Source organism: Erigeron canadensis, chromosome 8, assembly GCF_010389155.1.
Source record: "Erigeron canadensis isolate Cc75 chromosome 8, C_canadensis_v1, whole genome shotgun sequence".
Classification (NCBI taxonomy): domain Eukaryota; kingdom Viridiplantae; phylum Streptophyta; class Magnoliopsida; order Asterales; family Asteraceae; genus Erigeron; species Erigeron canadensis.
In genome coordinates this window covers 27,167,238-27,192,911 of record NC_057768.1, presented here as the reverse complement: position 1 = coordinate 27,192,911, position 25,674 = coordinate 27,167,238, and the positions used below count along the sequence as shown (strand labels likewise).

At 28.9% G+C, this 25,674-nt stretch overlaps 1 protein-coding gene across 1 annotated transcript; it reads left to right on the top strand.

Moving 5' to 3' along the window:
* Nucleotides 1–5,068: 5,068 nt before the first annotated feature.
* On the top strand, nucleotides 5,069–8,125 carry LOC122611096 (probable trehalose-phosphate phosphatase D). Its single transcript, XM_043784061.1, has 10 exons — nucleotides 5,069–5,467; nucleotides 5,851–5,991; nucleotides 6,154–6,225; nucleotides 6,494–6,583; nucleotides 6,711–6,767; nucleotides 6,849–6,950; nucleotides 7,050–7,197; nucleotides 7,304–7,374; nucleotides 7,477–7,569; nucleotides 7,687–8,125. Exons 1-10 carry the CDS (start codon nucleotides 5,174–5,176, stop codon nucleotides 7,744–7,746), a joined length of 1,128 nt encoding a protein of 375 aa, XP_043639996.1. The 5' UTR covers nucleotides 5,069–5,173; the 3' UTR covers nucleotides 7,747–8,125.
* The last annotated feature ends 17,549 nt before the right edge of the window (nucleotides 8,126–25,674 follow it).

The window sequence follows — 25,674 nt, the reverse complement described above, 5'->3', positions numbered from 1 at the left end:
TACACAACTTATTCAAGGTATTATAGTGACTCTTTTAATTCGAATCAATTTATTAGTAGTTTTTAAAATATTTAACAACGAAAGATGTTTCAAAACTTCATATACATGTTTAGATAGAAACATTACATTGGTATTACTATGTATCTTAATAGACTTATTCGAAGTATATTAAACATTAATAAAATATTGTGTTTTAATGGAAGTCATTACAATTATTGGTTCCAATTACAACAAACCATGGATTATAGTGTACCTAACAACTAACTATTCTTTTCTTATCATTAAACAAATGAACAAATAATTAGGTGTTCATACTATTTTAACTATATAAATGTGATGTGTCACAAGGCCCGTAGATTATGCGATGCACACGTGGCAATTTTTCAATGGAAAACTAGGTTAAGAATGAAATAATTAAGCTATAGATCTGAATAAAATAAAAGATACTCCAATATTGGGAGCAAATCTCTAATATGCTCGTTTAATGAATCATGGAATAAACTATAAAGTATAGTAACTACCACCCTAGAAAGGAAAAATTAACTTCCCCACTCTCTAAGATCAAATTTTTGTCCGAGATATCAACGTATTACCTGCTCATGTGAGACCACCTCTTGTCTAACTCGATTAGAATACTTACAACTTAACCTTGGTTCCTTTCACATATTTCTTATGTGTCTTAATAAGTATCTCTTTTTATCGATATTTTATTTTACTTGTTCACATGTCTCAATTATCAGAGATCCAGATTTAAAATACCAATATAGTGTGACAATTATTTGTCTACACTTTTAGCGCAAGTAATGCTCAACATTATTCATACATTTGTAGAGTTATAGGTTGAAATATAATCTTATTTACGTAATAACACGGTACCCGCGCAATGCGGCTATATTCATGGCGGTAACGGTGTGGTGGTGGGGGACGACGGTTGGTGGTAGAGGCAGCGGCGAGTGATGTAGATAATTTATTTAAAAGTAATTGATGTAAAGAGTTAATGGAGATATTTTAAAAGATAAATGGCTGATGGTATAATATAATCATTATGGGTATTTTAAATATTCTACAGATAAGGACTATTTTTTTTATAATATAACATAAAGGTATCTACCAATAAACTAAAACATGATTGAGATATTCTTGAAACGACATGTGGCGTAATCCTTGATTGACATGTGTCCATTTAATTTGTTTATTTATCTAATTAGCTTTTGTAATTGTATATAGATTTAATTTCCTTATTAGACTTATAATTAAACTCTAACTCTTGGCTTTTAAATACAAAACACATTATAACCTTATTTGATAGATCATTTTCTCATTAATAAAATTGTCTATTTTTCTTTCTCAATTCTTCAACCCTTATTACTTATATATTACTTATAATAAGTTATTAACATAAAAATTTAAAATTGAGTTTACAATTCAAAATCACAAGGATATTTGCCGTCATTCACTATGCTTACAATTTTGATATGATTGTAAAAATTTAAGATAAATTCAAAACTCTAACTAAACATATATTATATTTATCATTATTGTTTATTATAATTTAGCTTTGATCATCGGTTTACTTTAACCACAATTTATTTCAGGCTCACGAAATCATGTATGAGGCAAATTTGAATTTCTTTATAATACAATTTATAATACATACATTACATTGTACGGTTATTAGGACTAGTAAAAGTATAGATATGTATAGTAGTTTGTATATTCTCATGATCTGTATATGTATAAGAAAAAATCTATTAAGACCTCGGTTTCTAGGACCGTTGGTCCATGTCACTTAACCGATGAGCCTCATTGGTTTTTAGATCCGTTGGCATGATCATGTCACTTGACTTGTCGGTTTGGATAGTTTGGATAAAAAAAGAACAATTGAGTTTCCTCTGACTACAAGGTCATTTCTCAGCTGGAGCAGAAGTGGACGAACAACACCTCCGGCTGCTCTTGCTGAAATCATTACTCTTCATTCTCCCGTACTCTAGCAATTGCGCTATGAGGATATAAGTCCATGCCAAATACATAAATATATAAATTTTTAATCATATTATAACCAATGTTCAATTTTAAATATTGCTTATTTTATAATTAGATTAATAACCAGATTTAGACATGTGTCAAATACACGGATATTTTTGACATAATAACGATAAAGTTAACTATATGTAATCCAAGAAAAGCTATGAAAAAACAAACAAGTGAATTCAAGAATGTAACTAAATTTATGAAATAACAACCGGTAAATTCAAACATTTAACTTGTTCGTTTAACTTATTTTATAATTAGATTAATAACGACATAATCAATTTTAAAATTTAAATATCAGACATCTTTAATTGATAAATAAAGGGTTAGGTCAGTTGTCTTTTGGTAATGTAAAAATAGATGGGGATTATTTAAATTCACTTTTAACTTTCTTAGTAAAGTTGAGTTATTTTGACTTTTGGATTAAAATAAAGTATCTTTATAGTTTTATTATATACAATGTATAAATTTGTGCTGGAAACAACTAAATATTGATTTTTACAATCCTATTTTAGATAAACTTAGTTAAAATGTTATGTAATATGTTTCCTTTTTAGTTTTGCGGCTATATAATATATTACAATATCATGTGACGTTATGAACAGTGTCACCGCCATGTGGCGTTGTTTATTGAATGATTTTAAACCATGCATCACCATTCCAAGTTTATTGTGTCGAATTTCGTTTGGGTTTTTCTCTTTCAGTTTTTCTTGATTTTTTGCACATATTTTTTTTGTGAATAGTAACACGCCTACGTGGCAAGTTGTTATTCGTTCATATCACAACCCGTACCACTATTCAGATTTTCACACATTGCAACCCTTTCGAATTTTCTAGTACAAGTTACTTTTGGATTTTTTTTCACACTATTTTCCTATTGAGTCATCCAAAATTTTTGTGAAACACCTCATACCACTACTTTTTATTTTACTGCATCACATCCGCTTAAATTCTCAACTATTATATTGATATTTTTGTCATATTACATCCTATTTGGGTTTCTATTACGAGTTATTTTTTTTGGTTTTTTGCACACTTTTAAACAAACATATTTCATGATAAAATGATATTTAATTTAACGGTTGAAATTTAAATGTAAATACATTAATAAAGGTAACCGTTTCATCAAGACAATTTGAAAGCCCACCACAATGTTGGTTCCAAAGTTTACTAGCTAAGAGTGAACATGAATTAATATACCTATTCAAAAATGCATCTACATTTATATGTAAAAGAAATACTCCCGTACGATACGTATTAAATGTATATTTCGTATGATTATATTTTTTATTCATATAAAAAAATTGTAAAGATTAAAAAAAAGAAGTTATAAGGTTTTAAAAACATTAAATAAATGATACTTGTATGCATTTTAACTTAATTGTATGTATACATTGTTTTTCCATATTATATCTTAGTTATACATGGTATATACACCGAGTATGCGGTTGTTAGATACCTAATTTGAGTGTAGAACCCTTCACATCTTTTTTTTAATTTATGAAAATCATGGGGCCCAAACATTTATATATATATATATATATATATTAAAATATTGGTATGTGAGGGGTTATACACTTAAGCTTGAGTATCTAACAGCCACATACTCCATTTTCTCATATATATATATATATAATATTTAGAATATTGTAATTACAATTATATATACTGACAGTTCGAATGGTGTTTGTCTCACTTATCGGCACTTACGTTCTTCGGGCAGGATGCCATTCAAATTTTCAGGGAACGATGGAGGGGGAAAACCTCATATTAATCCGTCAAATGACACGATAATTAATAAAAGTAAACCTTACCCCCTCAAGACTATTACATGGGTCTCTCTAGGCCCAAAGCCCTGTTGGAGTGACTAAGATACCACTGATGTTTTATCTCAATGGCAATTATGGATATATACTAACTTTGAAGAAAATAATATATTGATATTAAAATTAAATTAGTTTATGATAATTATTTGGCAAACTTAAATTAAAAGTTCTTTTAATTACATTAAAAGTGATACATGCCGTTTATAAAATGCAATCTAAGTGTCAACTGGAGAAAGCTTAGAATCGTGTTTTAATATATTGAATAGATAGATAGATATGAATAACTAGCGTGATATAACAAATTAAACGAGTAGAGATGAGCAAAAGACCGAAAAATCCACGCCCGACCGAGAACCGACCCGGAACCGACCCGAACGACTCGCCCGAAGCCTAACGGTACGGGTCACGGGTCACATTTTTAGTGCATTCGCGGGTCACAGGTTGGACGGGTCGGTTCGGGCCGAGTGAAGCCAAAAACCGAAAAATTGTGAAGGAAACTCGTGGTCCGCCCGACCCGGACCTTCACAGGCCGGGTCACTGTTCCATTTTTCATGCTTTCGTAGGTCGCGAGTCAGACAAGGTCGGGACAGGTTTTGACCCGTGCATATCCCTACTATAGTATAAGTTAAAATAAACTTCACATCGTATGTTTATGGGATTATGAAAGAAAAAAACTTTTATCATATAATTAGTCAAAGCTAATGATGATTAGTCCAACCGGTTAAAAGTATTCTCAGTTTTATTTAAGGTCTTGAGTTCAATTTTCAAAGATAGCAAGTATTGGGGTTTTACTCTTCGAATAGTACTTGTTACGGCTTATGGTAAATATCTCGTTTTCTATGATACCTGCAGGACTTTACAATTCTACGGTGAAGTTTTTCTGATGTCAGATCCCAAATAAATGTTTAAAAAATTGATAATAGTCCAAAAGTAACCAAATATTTGTGATTATATAAATTATAAAAATAATAAAGAGAATCCAATTAAGTTGGTTCCAAATTCGAATCAATTAAATAAAAAGAACTTAAATCTATGAAAAATAATGATAAAAAAAAGTTCCCTCCACCACTCACCAAATGCCTTTTTCTTTCTTTTCATTCGGCAAAAAAGGTAGAGGGATGCTTCTTCATTTTTACCATGAAATTTACTTATAAATTGTCCCCTTCAATCCCCTCAATCTCCCCATTCATTCTTCGTCTATTGCGTGTTTCACTCTTTTCCTCTTCATTTCTTTACTCCTTTCTTACTTCTTTAAATCCCCTAATCTTTCTATCTTTCTGTTTCATCATCAACAAAATCTATCATATATATACAAAATGACTAATCCAAATGTTGTGGTTTCTGATACCCAATCCGCAATCGCTATGGCCATGACCGTAGCGGTTAACAACTCTTCTCTTTATTCTTCCCAAGTTCCAAGTACTAATTCATATAACAATATTACGCTTTTTGCAAGAAACAATAAGTTTCCAAAAAGTATTGAGACGAGTAGTGGCGTAGGAGCTCATGCTTTGACTAAAAACATTGCATGGGTAGATGTAGATGCCATGAGAGCTTCTTCTCCTACCCGAAACTTGACTGAAGATAGTGAAGAGAAAAAGACTTGGATCGTAAGTTTATTTGATCGATCATTACTTCAGCATATATGGATGGATCCACGTACATATAAAAAATATATATTCACCGGACCAAATGCTGCAATAGCTAGCTGTCATTTGGTCCAGTGAAATAACAATTTTTTAAACATAAAAAAATAACCCAAAACGTACAACCATCGGATTCCGTGGTTGTTAATGTCGCCTTTCTTCTTTGAAAGACGCATTATAAACAGCAACTACTACGGGGTAGATGCGAGTGTCAAAAACATGTGCTAAATATATTTTTTACGCATGAATCGCCATTATTGCGTTATGCTTTGCTTTTATGAACTTTTGCGCTTCCTAGCTAGGACCGAAGAGTTTAAAGTAATTTATGTTGATCGTTGTTGAAACAGATGAAGTATCCTTCGGCATTGGGTGAATTTGAAAAGATTATGTGTGCGGCAAAAATGAAGCAAGTTGTCATTTTTCTTGATTATGATGGTACTTTGTCGCCAATTGTTGAAAACCCTGATCAAGCTTACATGGCTCCTGAGGTTTGTTTATGTCTCTTAATTTTTCTTTGTTTATATATTGTTTTTTCTCTTTGTACATAGATATAATATATACACGTATTATTAGTTACCATATAAGTATATATATGAACATTTTGTGTGTTTCTATTTCTAAAAAGTGATATATATAAATGGTGACAACAGATGAGAGAAGCCGTGAAGAATGTTGCTAAATACTTTCCTACGGCTATAGTTAGCGGGAGGTGCAGAGCTAAGGTACATTTTTATTCTCTATATATAATTTGGGCAGACTTTAGAAGGTCAAAGAATACTCAATGTCTTAAAACAAAAAACAAAAGATTTTTTTTTTTTTTTTTGTCTTGGAGCGAAACACACCTTAATGTACGTCTTGAAAATGGTACAAAAATATGTCCATGTTCTACTTTTAAACTCACCATTATAAGAAATATTTATAACATTTTACAAGTTATATTTGGCAAAGTGTACCTATAGTTGATAAGGTTTTATAATATATTAATTTCAGGTCTACAATTTTGTAAGACTATCAGAGTTGTACTATGCTGGTAGTCATGGTATGGACATCAAGGGACCATCATCTCGCAAACATCAAAAGGTAAGACCAATAACTTAATTAGTATTACATATTGAATCGAATATATATGATTATATATTAATTCACGATTTGGTAAAGTACAATATTTATGTGCCATCTCTAATTTAACATGAATATGTGTTTCTAGGGAAATCAAAATGTGCTTTGCCAACCAGCCAAGGAATTTTTACCAATGATGGCTGAGGTAAATATTTGTTACTCCGTATCTTATTATAACATCTATAATGTAAAAAGACACGAGCTAGCTAACTTTTGATAATTTCAGGTTTACGGAATCTTAATGAAGAAAACAAAGGACATCCCTGGTGCTAATGTCGAAAACAACAAGTTTTGTCTTTCGGTACATTATAGATGCGTTGAAGAACAAGTAAGTCTTATTAAGAACATACTTTAGATCATAATTTACCGTAATTATGGTTAAGTATAAAGATGCTAATCAAATTTTGTCACTTAATTGTTTATATAGAGTTGGAGTGATTTAGCCGATCGAGTTAAATCCGTCCTTAAAGACTATCCCAAGCTTCGATTGACTCAAGGAAGAAAGGTTCTAGAGATTCGACCAACTATCAAGTGGGACAAGGGCAAAGCCATTGAATTCTTAATGGAATCTCTAGGTATATATTCAAAAAAGTAGATCTTTAAAGTAGTAATATCATTAGATTTATTCGTCAGGAAATTGAATAAAAATAGTGTATTAATTTTTTTTACATTACGATATAGGGTATGCAAACTCAAAAGATGTTTTACCCATCTATATTGGAGATGATCGCACGGATGAGGATGCATTTAAGGTATTTATTTTTATATATACTGTAACATTTAATTTTTGGTATAAAGTCAAACTTTTGACTAGTTCTAACTAGAAAACACTTTTGATGTTGACTTTTGACCAGGTACTAAGAAAACAAGGACAAGGATTTGGTATTTTGGTGTCTAAAACACCTAAAGAAACTCAAGCTACTTATTCTTTACAAGAACCTTTCGAGGCAAGTTTACTTCACCATTTTTATAAGAAAATAATATAATATATACATATATGTGATTATTGTAAATAATATTTCATATAATATTGACCATGTGATTTGTTTTGTAATTAATTACAGGTCATGCACCTTTTGCAACGTTTAGTGGCATGGAAAAGGTCTGTTGTACGCAGTCATTAGCGGTGATCGAGTATAAACTATATATATGAATGGCAGATTAAAGTCGATCGAGAGGCACTAATCCCACCTAAAAGTTTTCAACAAGTGTGGGAAAATTAATGTTTGTTTATTATTAGTAGTTTCCTTGTTTAAATTACTGGATATAGAGAAAAACAACAACAATCTTGTAAATAAACATCACTTCGTGATTATATGATCAAGATGAGAGTACGTATCTCCTTATGTACAAAGTGTGTATGATAAAATATCATACATGTCTAGTCTTTATGTTTCAAAAGTCATGTTTAATTACTTAATTTCTTGTAAAATTTTCGTCCTCGTCAAAAATATGACTATGTAATTTATCTATGATCAATAGATTTAATTACTCTTGTAATGATATTTATATATTTATTTTTAATTTTTGTTATACAAGACAACATACGGTAATATAAATGGTAAGATAATATATCCTTTATATTAAAGAAATCTAAAGATAATAGTCACATAAGAACATGATTATTTTTACTTAGTTATATTAGAAGATATGCCTAGTATATATCTAAAACAAATAAAAAAAATCACGTACATATTTTTTTAAGAAAATCATTATTGCTTAGTAGGCCTAATTTCTCTTGTATGCAAAATGCTTAGTTGTTATGATAAGAGGATATTTGAACTATCCTCTCTTAGTTATAGATAGAGATAAAGAAAAATATATTTATAAAATGAATATTTATTTACATTAGCGGAGTAAATGTAGATTGAAAAGAATAAATTTATATAGAATGAATATTTATTTACATTAGCGGAGTAAATTACATGGGTGGTTTAATGTAATAATATGTGTTGTTCTCTATAATATAAAGAATTTTAAATACTTGTAGAATTAATATATTTTCACGATTCATAACCATATTTTTTTTTACTTTATATTTAAATCAAATTTTTAACATTTATATAAATTTGTAAATTTCAATAAAATAAAAACATAGACACTTATTACTGATGATTTTGAAAATAAACTAAATACTATATTTTTGTTTGTGAAAAATCCAATTAGTGTTGGCTTTTAAGTATATTAGATTATCAATATTAATATTAATATATTATATAAATCATTACAATTTAAATAAAATAATTATTAAAGTAAATTAAATAAATATTTTTTTAATCTTAATTAAAAGTTTATATGCTAACATGAAAATATTTTGCATCGATGTATATATTGCATCAGTTTTATCAGGATCAATATCTTATCTTATTTGTTATATTTCAATATTTGTTTTATATTATAATAACAGATCTTTTGGCCCCTTAAAAAAAGCGCACGGGCAGGGTGAAGCCCTAAAGAGTACAAGAGTTGTGCGAAGGTAAGCTCAAACTAAGATTCCGCTCGATTTATATATATCTATGTATAAATATAAATTTATAGATAATTGTTAAAGTGGAAGGATAAATGGTAATTTTGTTAATCATGAAGTTTGTTTCTTGTTTTTTTTGTCATTTAATAATTTTTTCAATAAAAACAAATATATTAGCTCATTAAGAGGCCTATCACCTAAAAGGATAAAAAGAAATGAATGGAGATATTATAAAATATCAAAGTAACACGAATAAGAGCATTTTTATCTCTTTGGATGTAAAAGAATATACATTAGAAAACGACTAGCAGTTGAAACAATCACTTGAATGGATTATTAATATTGTCATTGTCAATATCAATATCAATATATGACAATATATAAAACCACATGAACAATCCATGATATTTACTCATATATTTTCGCTCTTATATTCAATTTTGAGTTTGAAGTATATATTTAATTACCAATATAACCTTATATATAAAACTAGGTTTGTTACCCACGCGATGCGCAGTTGTTGACAAATCATTTAGTAAAAGTTTGATACAAACATTTTAAATTGCAATTCGTTATATATATATATATATATATATATATATGAACATGGTACCCGCGCAATGCGGCGGTGGTGGTGGGGAAGACGGTCCGGTGGTGGCGGTGAGAGTACTTTTTTAGAGATGAAAAGAGTTGAAGGGCATAGTGGTATATCACATGAGAAGGTGCCTAACAAGGAAGATTATTTAAGGGTATTTTTGTCTTATCAGGTTCTTAATTAAGTAAAGGGAGGGAACCCAGTTTCCTTTATAAGGTATTATAGATATATAAGTTAACTGTTAGCAGTTAGCTGTTTTTCTAAATACATAAAAAAAAAAGTGAAATAAAAATGAAATATCTTATGTATTGATCAATCTAGTAACATTTATATGAGAAAATAAAATTAACACTTACACAATAGGAGAAAAAACAATTTGGTTAAAGAAAGGATGTTAGAATTTTTTTTTATGGATGATTAAATCAAAAATTTGATAGATAAAAAAAACAACAAAGTATTATTTCATACTAATTAATGAACAGTTGAACACTATAAATCTTATTGCGTGGGCTTAAAATCCTCAACATAGAGTAACATAAAAAAACTTGTATTCATAATGAAAAATAAAAATACATAAAATATGAAAAATATATAATCACAATTTTGTATTAATGGTCGTAATCAAAATTATTTTAAAACAAAAAAGGACATCAATTTAATAAAGAACACATAAAAAGCAAGATATCAAAATTCAAAGAATAAAAAGTAATGAACCTGTTTGATATTTATACATGTTAAAAACAATTTTAAATAGATATATAGATAAATATTTTGTGAATAGATAAGAGCAAATCATTTTAAAATAATGGAGATTTAAAAGTTCAAGTTTTGAAAAATTGATGTTGTCGAGATTTCTTACTTTTAGGAATAATATTAAGAAGATTATGGAATCATATTTTCATTTTACTCGCTTATAAAATGCTTATTATTTTAATTAAATTTTATATATTTTTGCATAAAGTAAGATAAATATTGTTTAAAAAGTTATGGAGATGTCACATAGGATGAATCCTACATGGCAATTTTTTAGAATAGCTTTAAGTTTGAAGAATGCTTTAAAATGCTTGTTTAACTACTCTTTTATAATTTATATAGATATACGAGTATAACATTATTAAATTAAATGCCATTTTCCTTTCAAGTTATTTGAGTTTTTTTATAAAAAAATTATTGATTCTAAATATTTATTTTTATGTTATATAATACTTGATATATATATATATATATACAAGATTTTTTACCCGCACGATGTGCGGTTGTTAATTTAAAATTTATCAAAGTTTTAATATTAACATTGAGAGTAATGAATTAAGTTTTGACTGTTTTGTATAGTTAGCATACTATTATATGGAGTAATATTTACGTTTATTTTTCTAAAAGTACATGAATAAAAAGTAAAATACTTATTGCATAATTAACATATAATGATACGAAATTTTTAGTGAGAATATGTTAGGTTACAAAATTTTTAAAGTTCAGTTAAACAACCCAATTTATAAAGATCAACTATTAGTTCACGATAAACGTATAAATCAACATGGTAGTTTCAATCAGTTTTTGATAGGCACGGTCAAAAACCAAAATAAACGTGTATACCAACATGGTTGTTTTTGATCGCTTTGTCTTTTGATTGACATAGTGAAAAGCCAAAGACATGTCGAGCTGGAAATGAAGAGATGACAATGAAACATTATTTAGCCTTTGATTTTAGATGACAATGATTAAATAGTTAGTTAATTATATTCGAGATTTGATTTAAATTTTATTTTATTTTATGAATTTCATAGTTAAATTTAAAAAAAAAACTAATTATATATCTAATAGATTAAACCTTTCAAATAACAAATGATATGAAAGATTTAGATATTATATCTTATGCACTATTGATAGATATAAAATTAAGTTAAGGTGTAATGAAAGTTAAGACTATAGCATCCCATTGTTTTTGTAAATCAATATGTAATTAATCTCTAAAAAATAAAAATATATAAATATATATTAGTAAAAAATACATCATCTGACAACAAAATTTGTAGAGTAACATTTAAGAAGTAAGCAAAATCGCTTTTCAAAAACTTTTAAAAGCAACAATCACCTGTGAAGGCACTTATATAACTATGATAACACTATTAGAAGATTTTATTACATCCAAGATCGATAATAATATATTGAAAACAATAGTAAAGAAAATATATTATTATTATTATTATTATTATTATTATTATTATTATTATTATTATTATTATTTTATATTATTATAAACATATCGTGGGAAACAAATATGGGGATGCCATGTAAAAAAAAATCCTACGTGTCAATGTTTAAAAATAGGTTTAAGTTGAGGTGGATGCCTTTAATATATCAGGATAACTACTGTTTTATATTGTTTATATATATATATAAATGAATTGGGCATTTTTTTTTTGCATTGTAAAAACTAAATTTTACTGATGGCCCTAATTAGCATTATCACCTTTTGAGAGGCCACTATCATTACACAAGTACGATTCTAGTTGATAATAAAGAACTACGAGTATATAACTACAGTAGTATTTACGATGGTAGTTCACTTGTTTATTGCTCTTCAATTTTTCTTTTCATACCACAAATCGTTTCTTTTACATATAATAAGAATCAATGTTCTTTGAAATATCAACGATATATTATGACATGCCATTAAAAGTTGTGTTCAAAATATTTTTGCCCAATTGCAAAATATTTCATTATTATGGGTAACAAAGAGATGTTCAAAACTTGGGGTTTGCTGGAGCTCCTGGATCACGACTCCTGTCAACTGCTTTCTAGCTTGTTTGATACTTAGGCTGAATGAAGTGAGGCAACCTCCCAAGGAGGAAACTTCCGTCATATGGTGTCACGTAAACAATAAGAATTTGGTAGGAAAATGGGGGAATGGGGGTATCTGGTTGGGTAAGGGGACTTCCGAGAAATGACATATATTAGGTGATTGGTTGAGAATGATAAAGTGAGAGAAAAAAAAAGTTGGTTGTATAAGTTGGACGATATATATAAGTCGCCATTTTAGGATTTATGGTTGCATCGTCACATGGGGGTGGGGTGGATGGCGATATAATAGACGAAATGGGGATGGGTTCGCCCCACTCCGATTAGTCTTATATATGTCGGTTCTATTTTTATTTTATTTTTGTTTTATTTTTCATCTTTGATTAGGCTGGTTATTGTGAGGACTATTTTGTACTATTTTGGTAGTAGGGCCTCATCCTTGGAGCCCATTGTACTCTTATTTCTTTTTGTGAGTTATTAATTTATGAAATGTCGTTTCTTATATAAAAGTGAAAAGTTCTATTTTATGTTAAAACTTCACGAGGTTTGTTCTTTTAAATATATAATGTTAGAATTTATACATAAAATATCATATTAATGAATGGCTTTTTTAACTTTAGTTTTATTTTACTATAAATATTTGTGTGAAATACGTAATTTTTTTTTTATCAAAATTAATATTAAAATGTCTGATAAACATATTACTTGCGAGTTCCAAAACTTACCGACAAGATCGATATATATTTCACTTTGTCATCAAATACACAAATAACAAGACAGTCAACAACAACCAATGCAAGATTTTCACATGCATTACTTTTTTGTGTTGTTGCACAAGGACCGGAACTATTAACATATTCAATTAAAGATGTTTTTCACTTCCTTGGTAAGAGATCCAAGAGTATGTTGACTTATTCAACATTTCTTTCTTAACAAGAAAAAAACATGTATACATACATACAATATATTATTTATATATGAGATACGAATTTTAAAGATACAATGAACAAATCCCATATTTGACCGTAGGAATAAATTGTCAGAAAATTGATCCTAGAATATCAGACATATACTTCTTATCAACTGGTTAATAAAATTCGCTAGCTAAAGAAACAGTGGATAGATAGAGTAATTCTTTTCATGTGCTTGTTTAGAGAGAAAGAAAAAGTTTAGGTTACGTTTAGTGGGAAAATGGAAATTTTTTTATGTTTTTCATAAAATTTTCCAACAATACATGAAAAACAAAGAAAATGATCAATATTAAAAGAGAGATATTACTTTGCAGGATGTGTAACCCCACCAGGGGAAAATGTGTAACCCCACCACAGAGGGTATTAGCGGTGACGTCGCCGCTAATACTGCGGGCCCCTATGTCTGTAATGGTAAATCTGAACGAGAAATTAGCGGGGCCCCTGTCAGTGTAAGAGTATTAGCGGCGACGTCGCCGCTAATACCTTGGTCGGGTTGACTTTTGTCTGGTGTTGTTACCCTCTGCCTTACTTTATTACAATCTGAGTTTTGACAAAGGCAAACTTAAGATAATTAGGGGATTATTAAGTGGTTGAAATTCACCTGAACACTAGCCTGACTGAGAGATTAATGGGTACCAAATGGTACATGAAGATGTTTTCATTCAATTATTTTTTTTTTATTCCTTTTATGTTGGTATTCGTTAACCTAGCTAAAATATAATTTAGACACATTTGTTGGTATTGTACGTGACTATATGATCCATTGAACTACAAGCAATGCATCAATTATTAATTACACGCACATATTTGAAAGTAATTTAATTTCCAGACTTTTAAAAAATAAAAACTAAAGTACAAATAAATATATACACAGCTTTAGAACACATGCTTCCTCATGCATACCTACACTTTCACAGTCAAAAGTTTTCAAACTTTTTTAGGCAGAATTTGACTTCTTTACACACAATGTGTATATGTATCTTTGGAGACTGCTCCCTAGCAACCTTGCAACCACATTTTTCCATAAGTATAATTATTAAAATGAAGTGAGAATCAATAATTTAAGGCATCTTAATGGTTGTAAAGAGCATCCAAAACAAGAACAACTTGCAATTAAAGATTAATCAAATGTGATTAGCGTTGTTTTTTATTCCTATACTTGGGGTTAATTACATCAAGAAAGTGCAAACCACTCATTCACCAATGATATTGGCTTTCCAAATTAGATAATGATATTATTGCACGGGTTTCTAATCATGGAAATATGTAAAACAAGGTCCTCAAAAACTCCACAATGTTGTTTTCGAAATTTCAAGAAATTAACGAACAAAATTAATGGGTTTCTTGTAAAAGTCATCTATCTATTCTATCGTGTATAGAGTCATATCTAATGCATGCTTCAAAACCATCAAAATACGTTGTCAATTTGTCAATTAAATGACTAGAGTTAAAATATTTGAATAAGAATTTTTTTTTGCAAATTTAAAAAACAAATGTGGTTGTAAATAGCCTAATAATGAGGTATTAAATCAAAACATTTTTTTTATTCAAAACTTTGCTAGTCATTATATCTTATGACTAGTTACTGCATTGTCCTTGTGTACTCAAAAGAAATTTTTAGGTATTGATAGAGAAGCCCACTTCAAAGAGATGTGAAAAACCATTGTTGAAGGAGGCATTGGAGTCCACATGAAACTGGTAAGACCCCAAATCGACTTTTTTTTTTTTTTTTCCTTTGAAGGAAAATAAAAGTTACATGTAAACTCAAGTAAAACAAGAAATCAGGGTGGAATTTTTTTTTTTCTTTAATCTTAGCCTAAGCAGAGTGGGAGCCAAAAAAGGGCGAACTCTCTCCTTTTCTGCCCTAGTTCGCCCCCAACACCACCTCCTCAACGGAACCCTTTGCCCAGGGAACCCTCAAGTTCGCTCATTTGCGTTTGACCAACCCAAAATTCAAAACAAAAAAAACCACTCCCCCAATCAAAACAAAGAATCACCACTCCCCTATGCCATATGGCACAAGTCGTCCACTCTCCAAAATCCATTTATTTCCATCTTTTTCGAAGGGCAACTCTTCTTACCCCACATGTCACATGGCGCAAGTCGCTCTACCCTCCCTCCATCACCACTCCTCTCAGTCTTATGAGCTTGAGTGATCTCACCCGTTTCACAAGCAAAGTAATTCCAAGGTGACTCGTTTTACGAACTTAGAGACATAACGAGTGAACTTTCATGTCTAGTAGGGAGTTTTTGTGAATGATGGAATTGCGACCTATATATTGAAAGTCACAAGTCCTTGCTAAAGACCGCCATTCTATTAACTAAAAAAATTAGTCTAAAGTTCTTAAAATCGATATAAGGATGTTAGCAAGGACGTATTTGACTTCAAAAGCATTAGCCTGGCCTTATGTTGATAAGTATATGTTGAGAATATATACAAGTGTAAGCAGATCCAAAACTTGGCTGGTAAATAAATTAAATTTAACTTGAAATGGATTTTTTTATGATTTCAATAAGTTTGACGAATCAAACCATATGATTACATTTACTCAATGATCTTAAGCTATAACGGAAAGGCCTTTGACATATATACTATCGTGTGCTGTCTGTCATTCGTGGGCATATGTAGTGCCTTTTGTTATTGAGTAACCCCAAATAGACATTAACCTTTGTAAGACGTTAATATATATACTTTAGATGTGTAAATACCTTTGAAAAATTAAAGAAAGAAAAAAATATCATTGAATACCAATAAGCTTCGGGTCAAATAGTATGTATGTATTCGGTATGGTACTAATGTGTCCTTTAGCCGAATTACAAAGTGTTAGAACTCAAGTATAAAGCATAGATGTGAAAAAAGGTGAGTGTTTTTAGTAACAGAAAAATAGTCAAAATACAAACCGATTGATATATACATGGGATGTTTGTTGGTGTCAATAAGACAAGAAACCTAAAAAACGTAACGCTTTTTAGGCGTGTAAAGGAGGCTTTCCACGCCCATCATTGGTGCATCAAAAACTCATAATTAACTCCTTCTCAGACTCACCAATTATTGTTCAAAAACCCACCATCTTTTAGTCTTTTCAAGTTTTCAAGTTGTGATGTGGATTCCTAGCTACTTTTTATTTAACTATGTGACTCAGATATTTCATCCATCTTGTTTTGAGTTTTCATTTTAGAAAATAATTAACCTTTTAAATAAAATTCTTAAAATTATTTCCAAAACTATAAAAATCTATATCTATATCTATATCTATATCTATATCTATATATATATACATAATAATAGTAGTTATCCTAACTTTTTAAAGTCATTTATCTCAACTTAAAATTATCTTCAAACATTGACACATAAGATTTATCCCAAGTGGCATCTCCATATTTTATTCACACATTTTCATTAGATAAAAAATTTACATAAACTATTAATATGGCAAATATTTATATAGAAGAAACATATATATAAAATCTATATTTATATAAATCAAACCTATAAAGAAATCACGACGGTCAATATTACATGATCTTTTTTTTACAAATCAAACCTATATAGAAAATCACGGCTAACTTTTAATGATATCTTTTTACTTTTTTAAAAAAAAAACTATAAACACTTCATTTTTTTAATTCATGACTCAAAATCCATGTTTTTTTATTACGTTTTCTTCTTCCTTTTTTTTAATTTTCTTTTGTACTATATAGTATATACACTTCATAATCAAACTATATATACATTTGCATGGGTAAATAAAAGCATGTCCAAAAAGTTCACCTCAAATTACATAATCCTTTATAATCTATGATATTTCGTTTTACTACATTGTTTTAACCGGGTTTGCTTAAAGAGCCTACCCGTAATCCCTAATTACATCTCATCTCTTTCATTCCAACATTTTTAGCAAAACAAGTTATTAGTATAGATAATCAACATAATAGTTGTTGGTGTTCTTTATATTATTCTTTTTATACTTTCCGCTTTTTTATATAAAAAAGATTGTAAACACATTGAAGTATGTAACCTCTAAAATAACTTTACTATATAAAGAGTGAGATGGTTAAATTTGTTTATAAATATATACAAAACATATAATCTATAATGTATCCCCTTTTAGTTTGTAAATTGTTAACCGTTATAAATTTTAGTTGTTTTTGTTACATAATGAGTTATCACGAAAAATGTTGTCTGAAGTTAGAATTTATGTTTCTATATACTCTATGTTTAATTCTTTGAGGGTGGATGAAATACGTAGAGGAGTGTGGTGGTCAATTGATGACTGGTGGAACACCACCCTACCTTATACATACGAGATTACTAGGTGGGGAGCAAAGGGGTGATGGTGGTGCTTGATTTATTCTCCACCCACTCACTTTGTTTATCTTTATAGTTTTGTTGTCGTCTTTTAAGTGGAAGGAGATGGAGAGAGAATGGTAAAACAATCCTTGCTTGTGAGGAGAAGATGAGGAGGAATAAAAAAAGTGTCAAGAAGTGCAAAGAGATCTGCCCATCCAGATTTTTATAATTTCTCCATTGTAATAATGTTTATTACTTTGTGCTTTGTTGACACTTTACTTGAATTTCACACAAAATTATGTTTCTTTTTCAATGAATGTTGTTTTTTTATATATTGAGTTTTTGTTGAGTTATTCGTTAAAAGTTTGTGTTACCTAGTGCAACGCACGGGCCAAAAACCTATATGATATATATGTGAATGTTATAAAATATTTTCTACCATTTTGTGATTTTACGAAATGATATCATCTTATTACGAGTATTAAAAAGAGTTTTCTTTAAGAGAATATAAATTTATCTTTAGTATACATCAAATTAGAGAAAATCGAGCTATTATTTTCTAGTTGACAAAATAATAGTTTTTACATTAACTAGATCTCAATGAAGTTATTTCAAAATGACAAATTTGTGTATAATGACTAATGATATAGGTTTTGCTAAACAAAGCCTTAAGGCTTTCGTTAAGTTGCATTAAATATTTGTATACTTACCATAAAAATCAAATGGTGGAATTTTTATATGGAAGCTCTAAGGGCTTCATTTAGCATTTTTCTAATGAAATTATATATTGAATAATATACTAATTTATTTTTTCAAAATGAACACTACAAACTGGACAAACTAAAATACAAAGGAAAATATTATCATCCTAATAATTCTTCTTAAATATTCTTGTAAATTATCAGGTTATGAAATTTGAATTAAACTAATTCGTTTCCCATCTAATCCTTTGAATTTTTACATATAATTTGTTATTAAGGTAATGTTTAGAAGATCATTACCCATTAACAAATATAATGTATATTTTTCCCAATGTAACAATTTAATTTAAGATGATACTCTTTTTCTATTATTTTGCTCATATGACCTAGTACATACTAAAATGAAAGGAAAATGATATTAAGTGATATTAATACCATCATTCTTATAAATGTACCATAATATATAGAATTACAGCTACACAATTATGGTACACATTAATAAAAAGTAATAGTAACAATATCATGCAACTTCCAAATTAAATACTATATTCTTCCATTATTATCCATATATATCTTGAGAGATCTAACTATTTATATAAATAAAATAAAATTGTGACGACATAAACTTTTTGAAAAATGTCATGTATGGTTCTCCCACACATCCTTTTAATTTAATTATGACATCATTATCATACTTTATTAATTTAAAATTTAAAATATCTTTCCTTTTTTAAATATACATAATTAATATAGATTTATTAAATTAAATGTCATATTATGATGTAAAATATTAATCACCTTAATTTATCATTATAATAACTTATTACAATTTATCAACTTATTTAACGTTATTATTATACATTTTAATATGACAAAATATTTTAAAACTACATCGGTATCAATCATTTTACTTGCAAAACGTTTATATGTTAACCCGGGTTGATTAGCTAGTTATGTAAGAAAACAAAATTAATTTTCACTCCATATTTCATTTATTTTGGAATCAAAATTTTCACAATAAATGGTAACTATTATTGTGTATGCATGTACATTACATGTAAATGTTACAGAAAATTCATAGGTGATTAATTGGTTTTGAAATATATATGAGAAGTATTGAAAATGACTTTATATATATATATATATATATATATATAGTGACAGAACTAGAACTTTTTTTGTGAAAGGGCAAATTTAAAAGTCTCTTGTTATATTTATTAGAGTCATCTTTGAAGGGAAAAAACTTTTTAAACAAAAATTAATTCTCACCGGAGAATCAGAAAAAAATGAATCCTTAAAATAATTTCGTCTGGGTGCCAGTTATGAGAACATCTATCTTTAACTTGAACATTGGTCTTTGCAATTTTAGAGCATGTGATAACAGAGGAGTTACGTTATATTAAACAACATAAATAAGTACATCGAAATCAATGATTTACAATTTAGCCTATACATAAAATTTGACCCGACTATTATGATTACTATTATATAATAACTTGAAAATAAAATACGAGTAACATTTTCACATACAACTATACTATTTATCAATGTATGATATAATTATCCAAACAAATAAAACACTTTCTTCAACTTCTCTTTTTCAACTTCGTATCAAAATATCTGGAGATTTTTACTTTACCAATAGAAGATTTTATTTCAAAACTAATGCTTCCAACATAAGTAACATACTTTCAAAGAAGAGGCTTATGACAATGATAGTGACATTTGTATATATAATGTATTTTCTGTTTATTATTATTATTTAAGAACAAAACTACAAATATACCTCTAAAAAATTACATTGTACCAAAATTGGAATGGGGGCAATTGCCCACACTGCCCCCATTGTAGAGCTGTCCTATATATATATATATGTATGACATATGTGTGTGGATTAATGGATTATGGCTATCAACTAGTTGTTGACAAATTATCCCATGGTTATTTTGAAAACATGACAAATTAGAGTATACGTTCCTAGTATGTAATGCGTGAAGAGGATAAACATTTCTACATTAGGGGTTTTATGTGACGTTTATGTGACGAGCGTAAATTAAGATTTCCGTAGGGATCTTGTATACGCGTGCGTTATATATGTTTCCGAAAATTATTTAAAGGAAAATGATAATATTAACAACTTATTACATGCTTAAAATTTTGTACATTATATATTAAAACCATCCTCTGATTTTTCTAACAGCAAGGTACAAATTTTAATGCACCCAATTAATTTTTACAGACAACCCTAATGGCTGTCACTAACAAATCCCTCTTATTTAAAAAGTTCATTCTCTCGTTTTTGACTTAAATTTTTGAGAACTTATTGTAAGAATATAAGTTTTTGTGTGTAATGCAAATAAATCATATATGTATATATATGGGAAAAGAGAATATAAGGCTGTCCGGTACCTAAGCATAGGTGTGGAACCCCTCACATACTAATATTTTATTATTTCTTGTTTAATGAATAAATGCATGGGCTCCATGATTTTTATAGATTAAAAAAACAATATGTGAGTGTTCCACGTCTAAACTTAGATACCCGACAACCTTATATTCTCATCCCCTATATATATATATATATATATATATGAGAAAATTACATTTTTCGTCCCTCAACTTGACAAATTTCACAGTTTTGACCCTAAAGTGAATTAATTACAAAAAACACCTAAAGTTGGTCGTTTTTTTCATTTTACACACCGCGACCTAACGGAGTTAAATTTTGGCCGTTAATCCTTACACGTGCTAAACACGTGAGGGCATTTCTCTCATTTTCTCCTTTAAGACCAAAAATGAAAAATATACAACTCCAGGGACCAAAAGTGAAAACATATACAACTTTAGAGACCAAAAACGTAAAAAATCTTGATCTGAAAAAATGAGCTTTTATATTACACATGTCTTTTCCAACTCTCATCTTTTTCTTCCATCATCATACTCATTCATCCAAAAATCCAAAATTTACAACTCCCATCTTCTTCTTCCTTCATTATCTTCATTCAACCCAAAACCCAAAATTTACATCCAATCTTAATAAAACTCATTTACAACAACTATAATCCTACAAATGCTAACAAACATCAACTAAATAAATATGTATATATTAGTTTTATATATTTATAGACTAAAAAAAAAATACAAAAACTCAAACATACACTACAATTACCACCAAACTCCGGCCAGCATTACCACCACCAAATTCTGGCCACCGTGAGCACAACAACCATCGTTATGCTCATCCTTCATCGCTACCATATCCACCTATTACCACCACCACTATATACAGTGGCAGACGTATAGCTTAGGCAGGGTATACATTTGCATACCCTTTGACTATCCAAATTAGTGTAAAAAATTTAAATTGAGTTTTCTTTTGTAAGTTTTTCATATAGAATGCATATCCAATGAAAATGAGGTACATACCCAATAAATTTGATGAAATTAAGTTTAACTCATCACCACTTCGTGAGTCATGCGCCACGTTCCCACTCTGTTTCATTATTGTAGTCTGAAGTTTCCAACTATATATATTTTCATATTTTATATATGTTTATCAATTTAGGAGTTCTGATAGTTAGGATTCTAGTTTCAATTTTCTACTAAAAATAGATTTGAAGGTTTATATTTATTTACGAGTTGTTTAATTGGGATGTATTATCACCTTTTAAAGTTAAACTATTGTTACATTTTTGGTCCCTAAAGTTGTATATGTTTTCACTTTTGGTCCCTAAGTTGTATATTTTTTTCATTTTTGGTGTTAAATGAGAAAATGACGGAAATGCCCTCACGTGTTTGGCACGTGTAAGGGTTAACGGCCAAAATTTATAGCTCCGTTAAGTTGCGGAGTGTAAAATGAAAAAAACGACCAACTTTAGGGTTTTTTTTATAATTAATTCACTTTAGGGTCAAAACTGTGAAATTTGCCAAGTTGAGGGATGAAAAATGTAATTTTCTATATATATATATATGTACACTAGGGCTGTAAACGGTTCGGTTCGGTTAGCTAAATTTCAAACCGTTTTTCGGGTTTCGGTTCGGTTAGTTAGAAATTTTGAACCGTTAAGTTCGGTTACCCGAAAATCGGTTACCCGAAAAAGTCGGTTAATTTTGGTTTTATTTTCGGTTAACCATTTATTAAAGTTATGCTAATATAAAGTTTAAGTTTTAATTACAATAGGCAAATTACATTGTATTAATTAATTTTTTTTATATATAATAGTTATTTAACTACATTAATATTTTGTTTTATAAATAAATATACATTTTATCTAAATAAATATACATTTTATCTAATTGTGAATTACTTTTTTCTAACGTTTTATTTATACAATGCAAGTTTCTATCTAAGAGTATCATGATTTACTACTTAAAATGTCTTTTATATGATATTACTAATGTTTTTGATAAATATCTTAAACAAAGTTAACAACTTTTCTTAAAAAGAGTATATATATAAGAAAATTATTTATAATATTCAAAATTAATTATAGATTGTGAAAGAAAGTTAGTAAAATTGTTAATATCTTAGACAACAAATACAAAAATTTAGCTAAAGAAATATGTAAATGATGTATTTATGGAATACATATATGTGTAAATATACATATATGTGATTATATGTAGGTATATATCAAAATTCGGTTTGGTTCGGTTAACCGCGGGTAATAAATATTGAAAACCGTAACCAAACCGTTACACTTCGGTTTTTATGTTTTCGGTTTTTTCGGGTTTTGGTTTTTTCGGTTTCGGATCACGCGATTCGGACCGGTTTTTCGGTTTTCCGGCTCATTTCTTACACCCCTAATGTACACCCGATGAATGATGGAATTTAATTATCGGAATAAACTACGTAATATACAATAATGTTCTTCTATACGTGACATTAATTTGGCTATGTTTATGAGCCATTAAATTAAACCACGTTTAAAAGTACTGTGTTAATCGTTTCTATCAACATGATTTAATTTGCTAGCTAGCTGGTGAGACCCGATAATTCATTAATAAATCTAATAACCATAACGCTCAATTATACTCGTATATATATATGCAATTAGAAATGCAATATGGTAGCTAGCCAATGAGTTTAAAAGATATGTAATATCATATCCTAGCGACATGGCATATTGCAGCAACATATAAATGAGTCGTGTATATATTATTAATCTAATCACTCTAATATCTTATTTCGCTTTTACACGTGAACGTGTCATACTAATTAACATGCTAGCTAGTACTCGTATTAATTTGTTTTGATTTTGTGAACTTTTTAATTAGTCCTCCACTTAACATAAATTACTTATTGGATACTTTCACTGAAAACAACTATATATGGCATTTTAACTAGGGTAGAGATCTCCTCAAGTTAAAGGTAAATTGAGGGGCGGTCAAGTTGGAATGATCTCGAACATAAGAATAAAATCAATGACCAAGATTCAAAAATTATGATTGAATCATAGTAATTAATTTTAATCCAATGATAAATAACCCTCTAATTTTACCCTTCAAGTTACCCATTAACTTAAGAGAATCCTCACCCTTTAACTAGCTGTTACATGCATCTTGTAAATGTACATATGATGTAACATAGTTCAATTTGTAAAAGTAAATTATATTATGTTATTTAATCTAATTTTCACAATGGTTAGAGGATCAGATCTCATTTTATGTTTCTCTAATTATGATATTTCGTAAAATAAGTTAATAGGTGATGATTTTAGTAGACAAATATAGCTTATGAGCTAATAAAACCATAATTAAGCTTAAGTTCTAAAGCTTTTCTAAAAAAGCTTGTTGCCAATACTTTACTAAGATCGATCAAGTTAAATAAAAGCAAAGAGTGTAAAGGAAGCATCACATTACATTGGAAATATGTAATTAATCTGTGTTTAGCATTATATAAATATTTGTTAAGATACATAATTAACCTACTCGAAATCTTCTCCAACACTTACAAGATCGAAATGTATTAACACCTGTCACTTAAATACAAGACCCAAAGATTCTACTTACAACGGAATCAAGAGAATCTAGATATTCTAAAACAACACGTGTCTATCACGTGGCTAAAGTGATTACATACAAAATTACAAATATATCGCAAAGTTTACAAGCTGGATAGTAAGCTAAGCTGTTGTAACGTGTATACCTTGACATTGGAACTTGAGTTGATGTTGTCCATGGAGACCACTACAATTATCGATGGATCGGATCTTGTCCAAACAACTTTTATTTAAGGAGTTATATGGTGATGTTAAATCGTTAATGGTTGTTGTGACAACGTTTATAAAATTCTATATTTTTAGTATTATTTTTATAAATTTATTTAATTTTAAAGTAATTGGTATACCCAGACTAGTGTAATTTAACTTTACACTTGTTGGTATTATTAAAGCCGTTCGACGATCTCATAGTAAAAATCCTGGCTCAATCACTGTTAATTTACCATCAAATTCAAATTATTCACGGGTTACTGATTTATCCGATCATTTTTATTTTCAACAAGAGAAAAACACTATAGGTGAGAAATTACCTCATAAGTTAACATGAAATCCCAAAACACTATAAGTGAAAAATTACCCCATAATTTAACATGAAATCCCAAAAATTTTGTCATACTGATATAGGAATTAAACTCATGACATCTTTATTATTAAAGTTATTAGACAACTTACCTCAAGTCCTCAACCACTTGAACGGTAACTCATTGATATCTTGTCCAAACAAGTGGGTGATTAGGTTACCAAGACATTCTCGATAAGTGCTTATTGTTTAGTTTGACATAACATAGGATAACTCAAAATAACATGTGATTCACATAAGGTTTGTGCAAAACAACCTATCAAACATATGAATATATGACTACTTGAGGCTCAAATTAGTTATATAATGTATATGTATATCCTTTTCGTTTTTATCAATGCCCCAGGTATCATAAAGATGCATACATCAATTATATAATACAAATCAACATCACTATGCCATAAGATCATAATGAATATTTGAATTAATATCCAGTTATAGCTCTTTTCTTATGGTCATTGTTTTCTTTCTTGATGGTTTCTAAGAATGACTCTATGATAATAAAATTGATACTTTCACATATTATGAATAACATAGAAGGCATTTCTATTCTCTCTAATCTTTATATAACTTAGGATCTCTTCAAGGGATCGATAACTGGATGAGCATAAGATAGAATCTGTAAAATGACCAAAGTATTTTT

Excerpts from the sequence above, each read along its gene's own strand:
- LOC122611096 (XM_043784061.1), top strand. The coding sequence starts at position 5,174 with ATGACTAATCCAAATGTTGTGGTTTCTGATACCCAATCCGCAATCGCT. Across the intron at positions 6,226-6,493 it reads GCGGGAGGTGCAGAGCTAAG|GTCTACAATTTTGTAAGACT; the intron begins GTACATTTTTAT and ends TATTAATTTCAG. Across the intron at positions 6,951-7,049 it reads ATAGATGCGTTGAAGAACAA|AGTTGGAGTGATTTAGCCGA; the intron begins GTAAGTCTTATT and ends TTGTTTATATAG.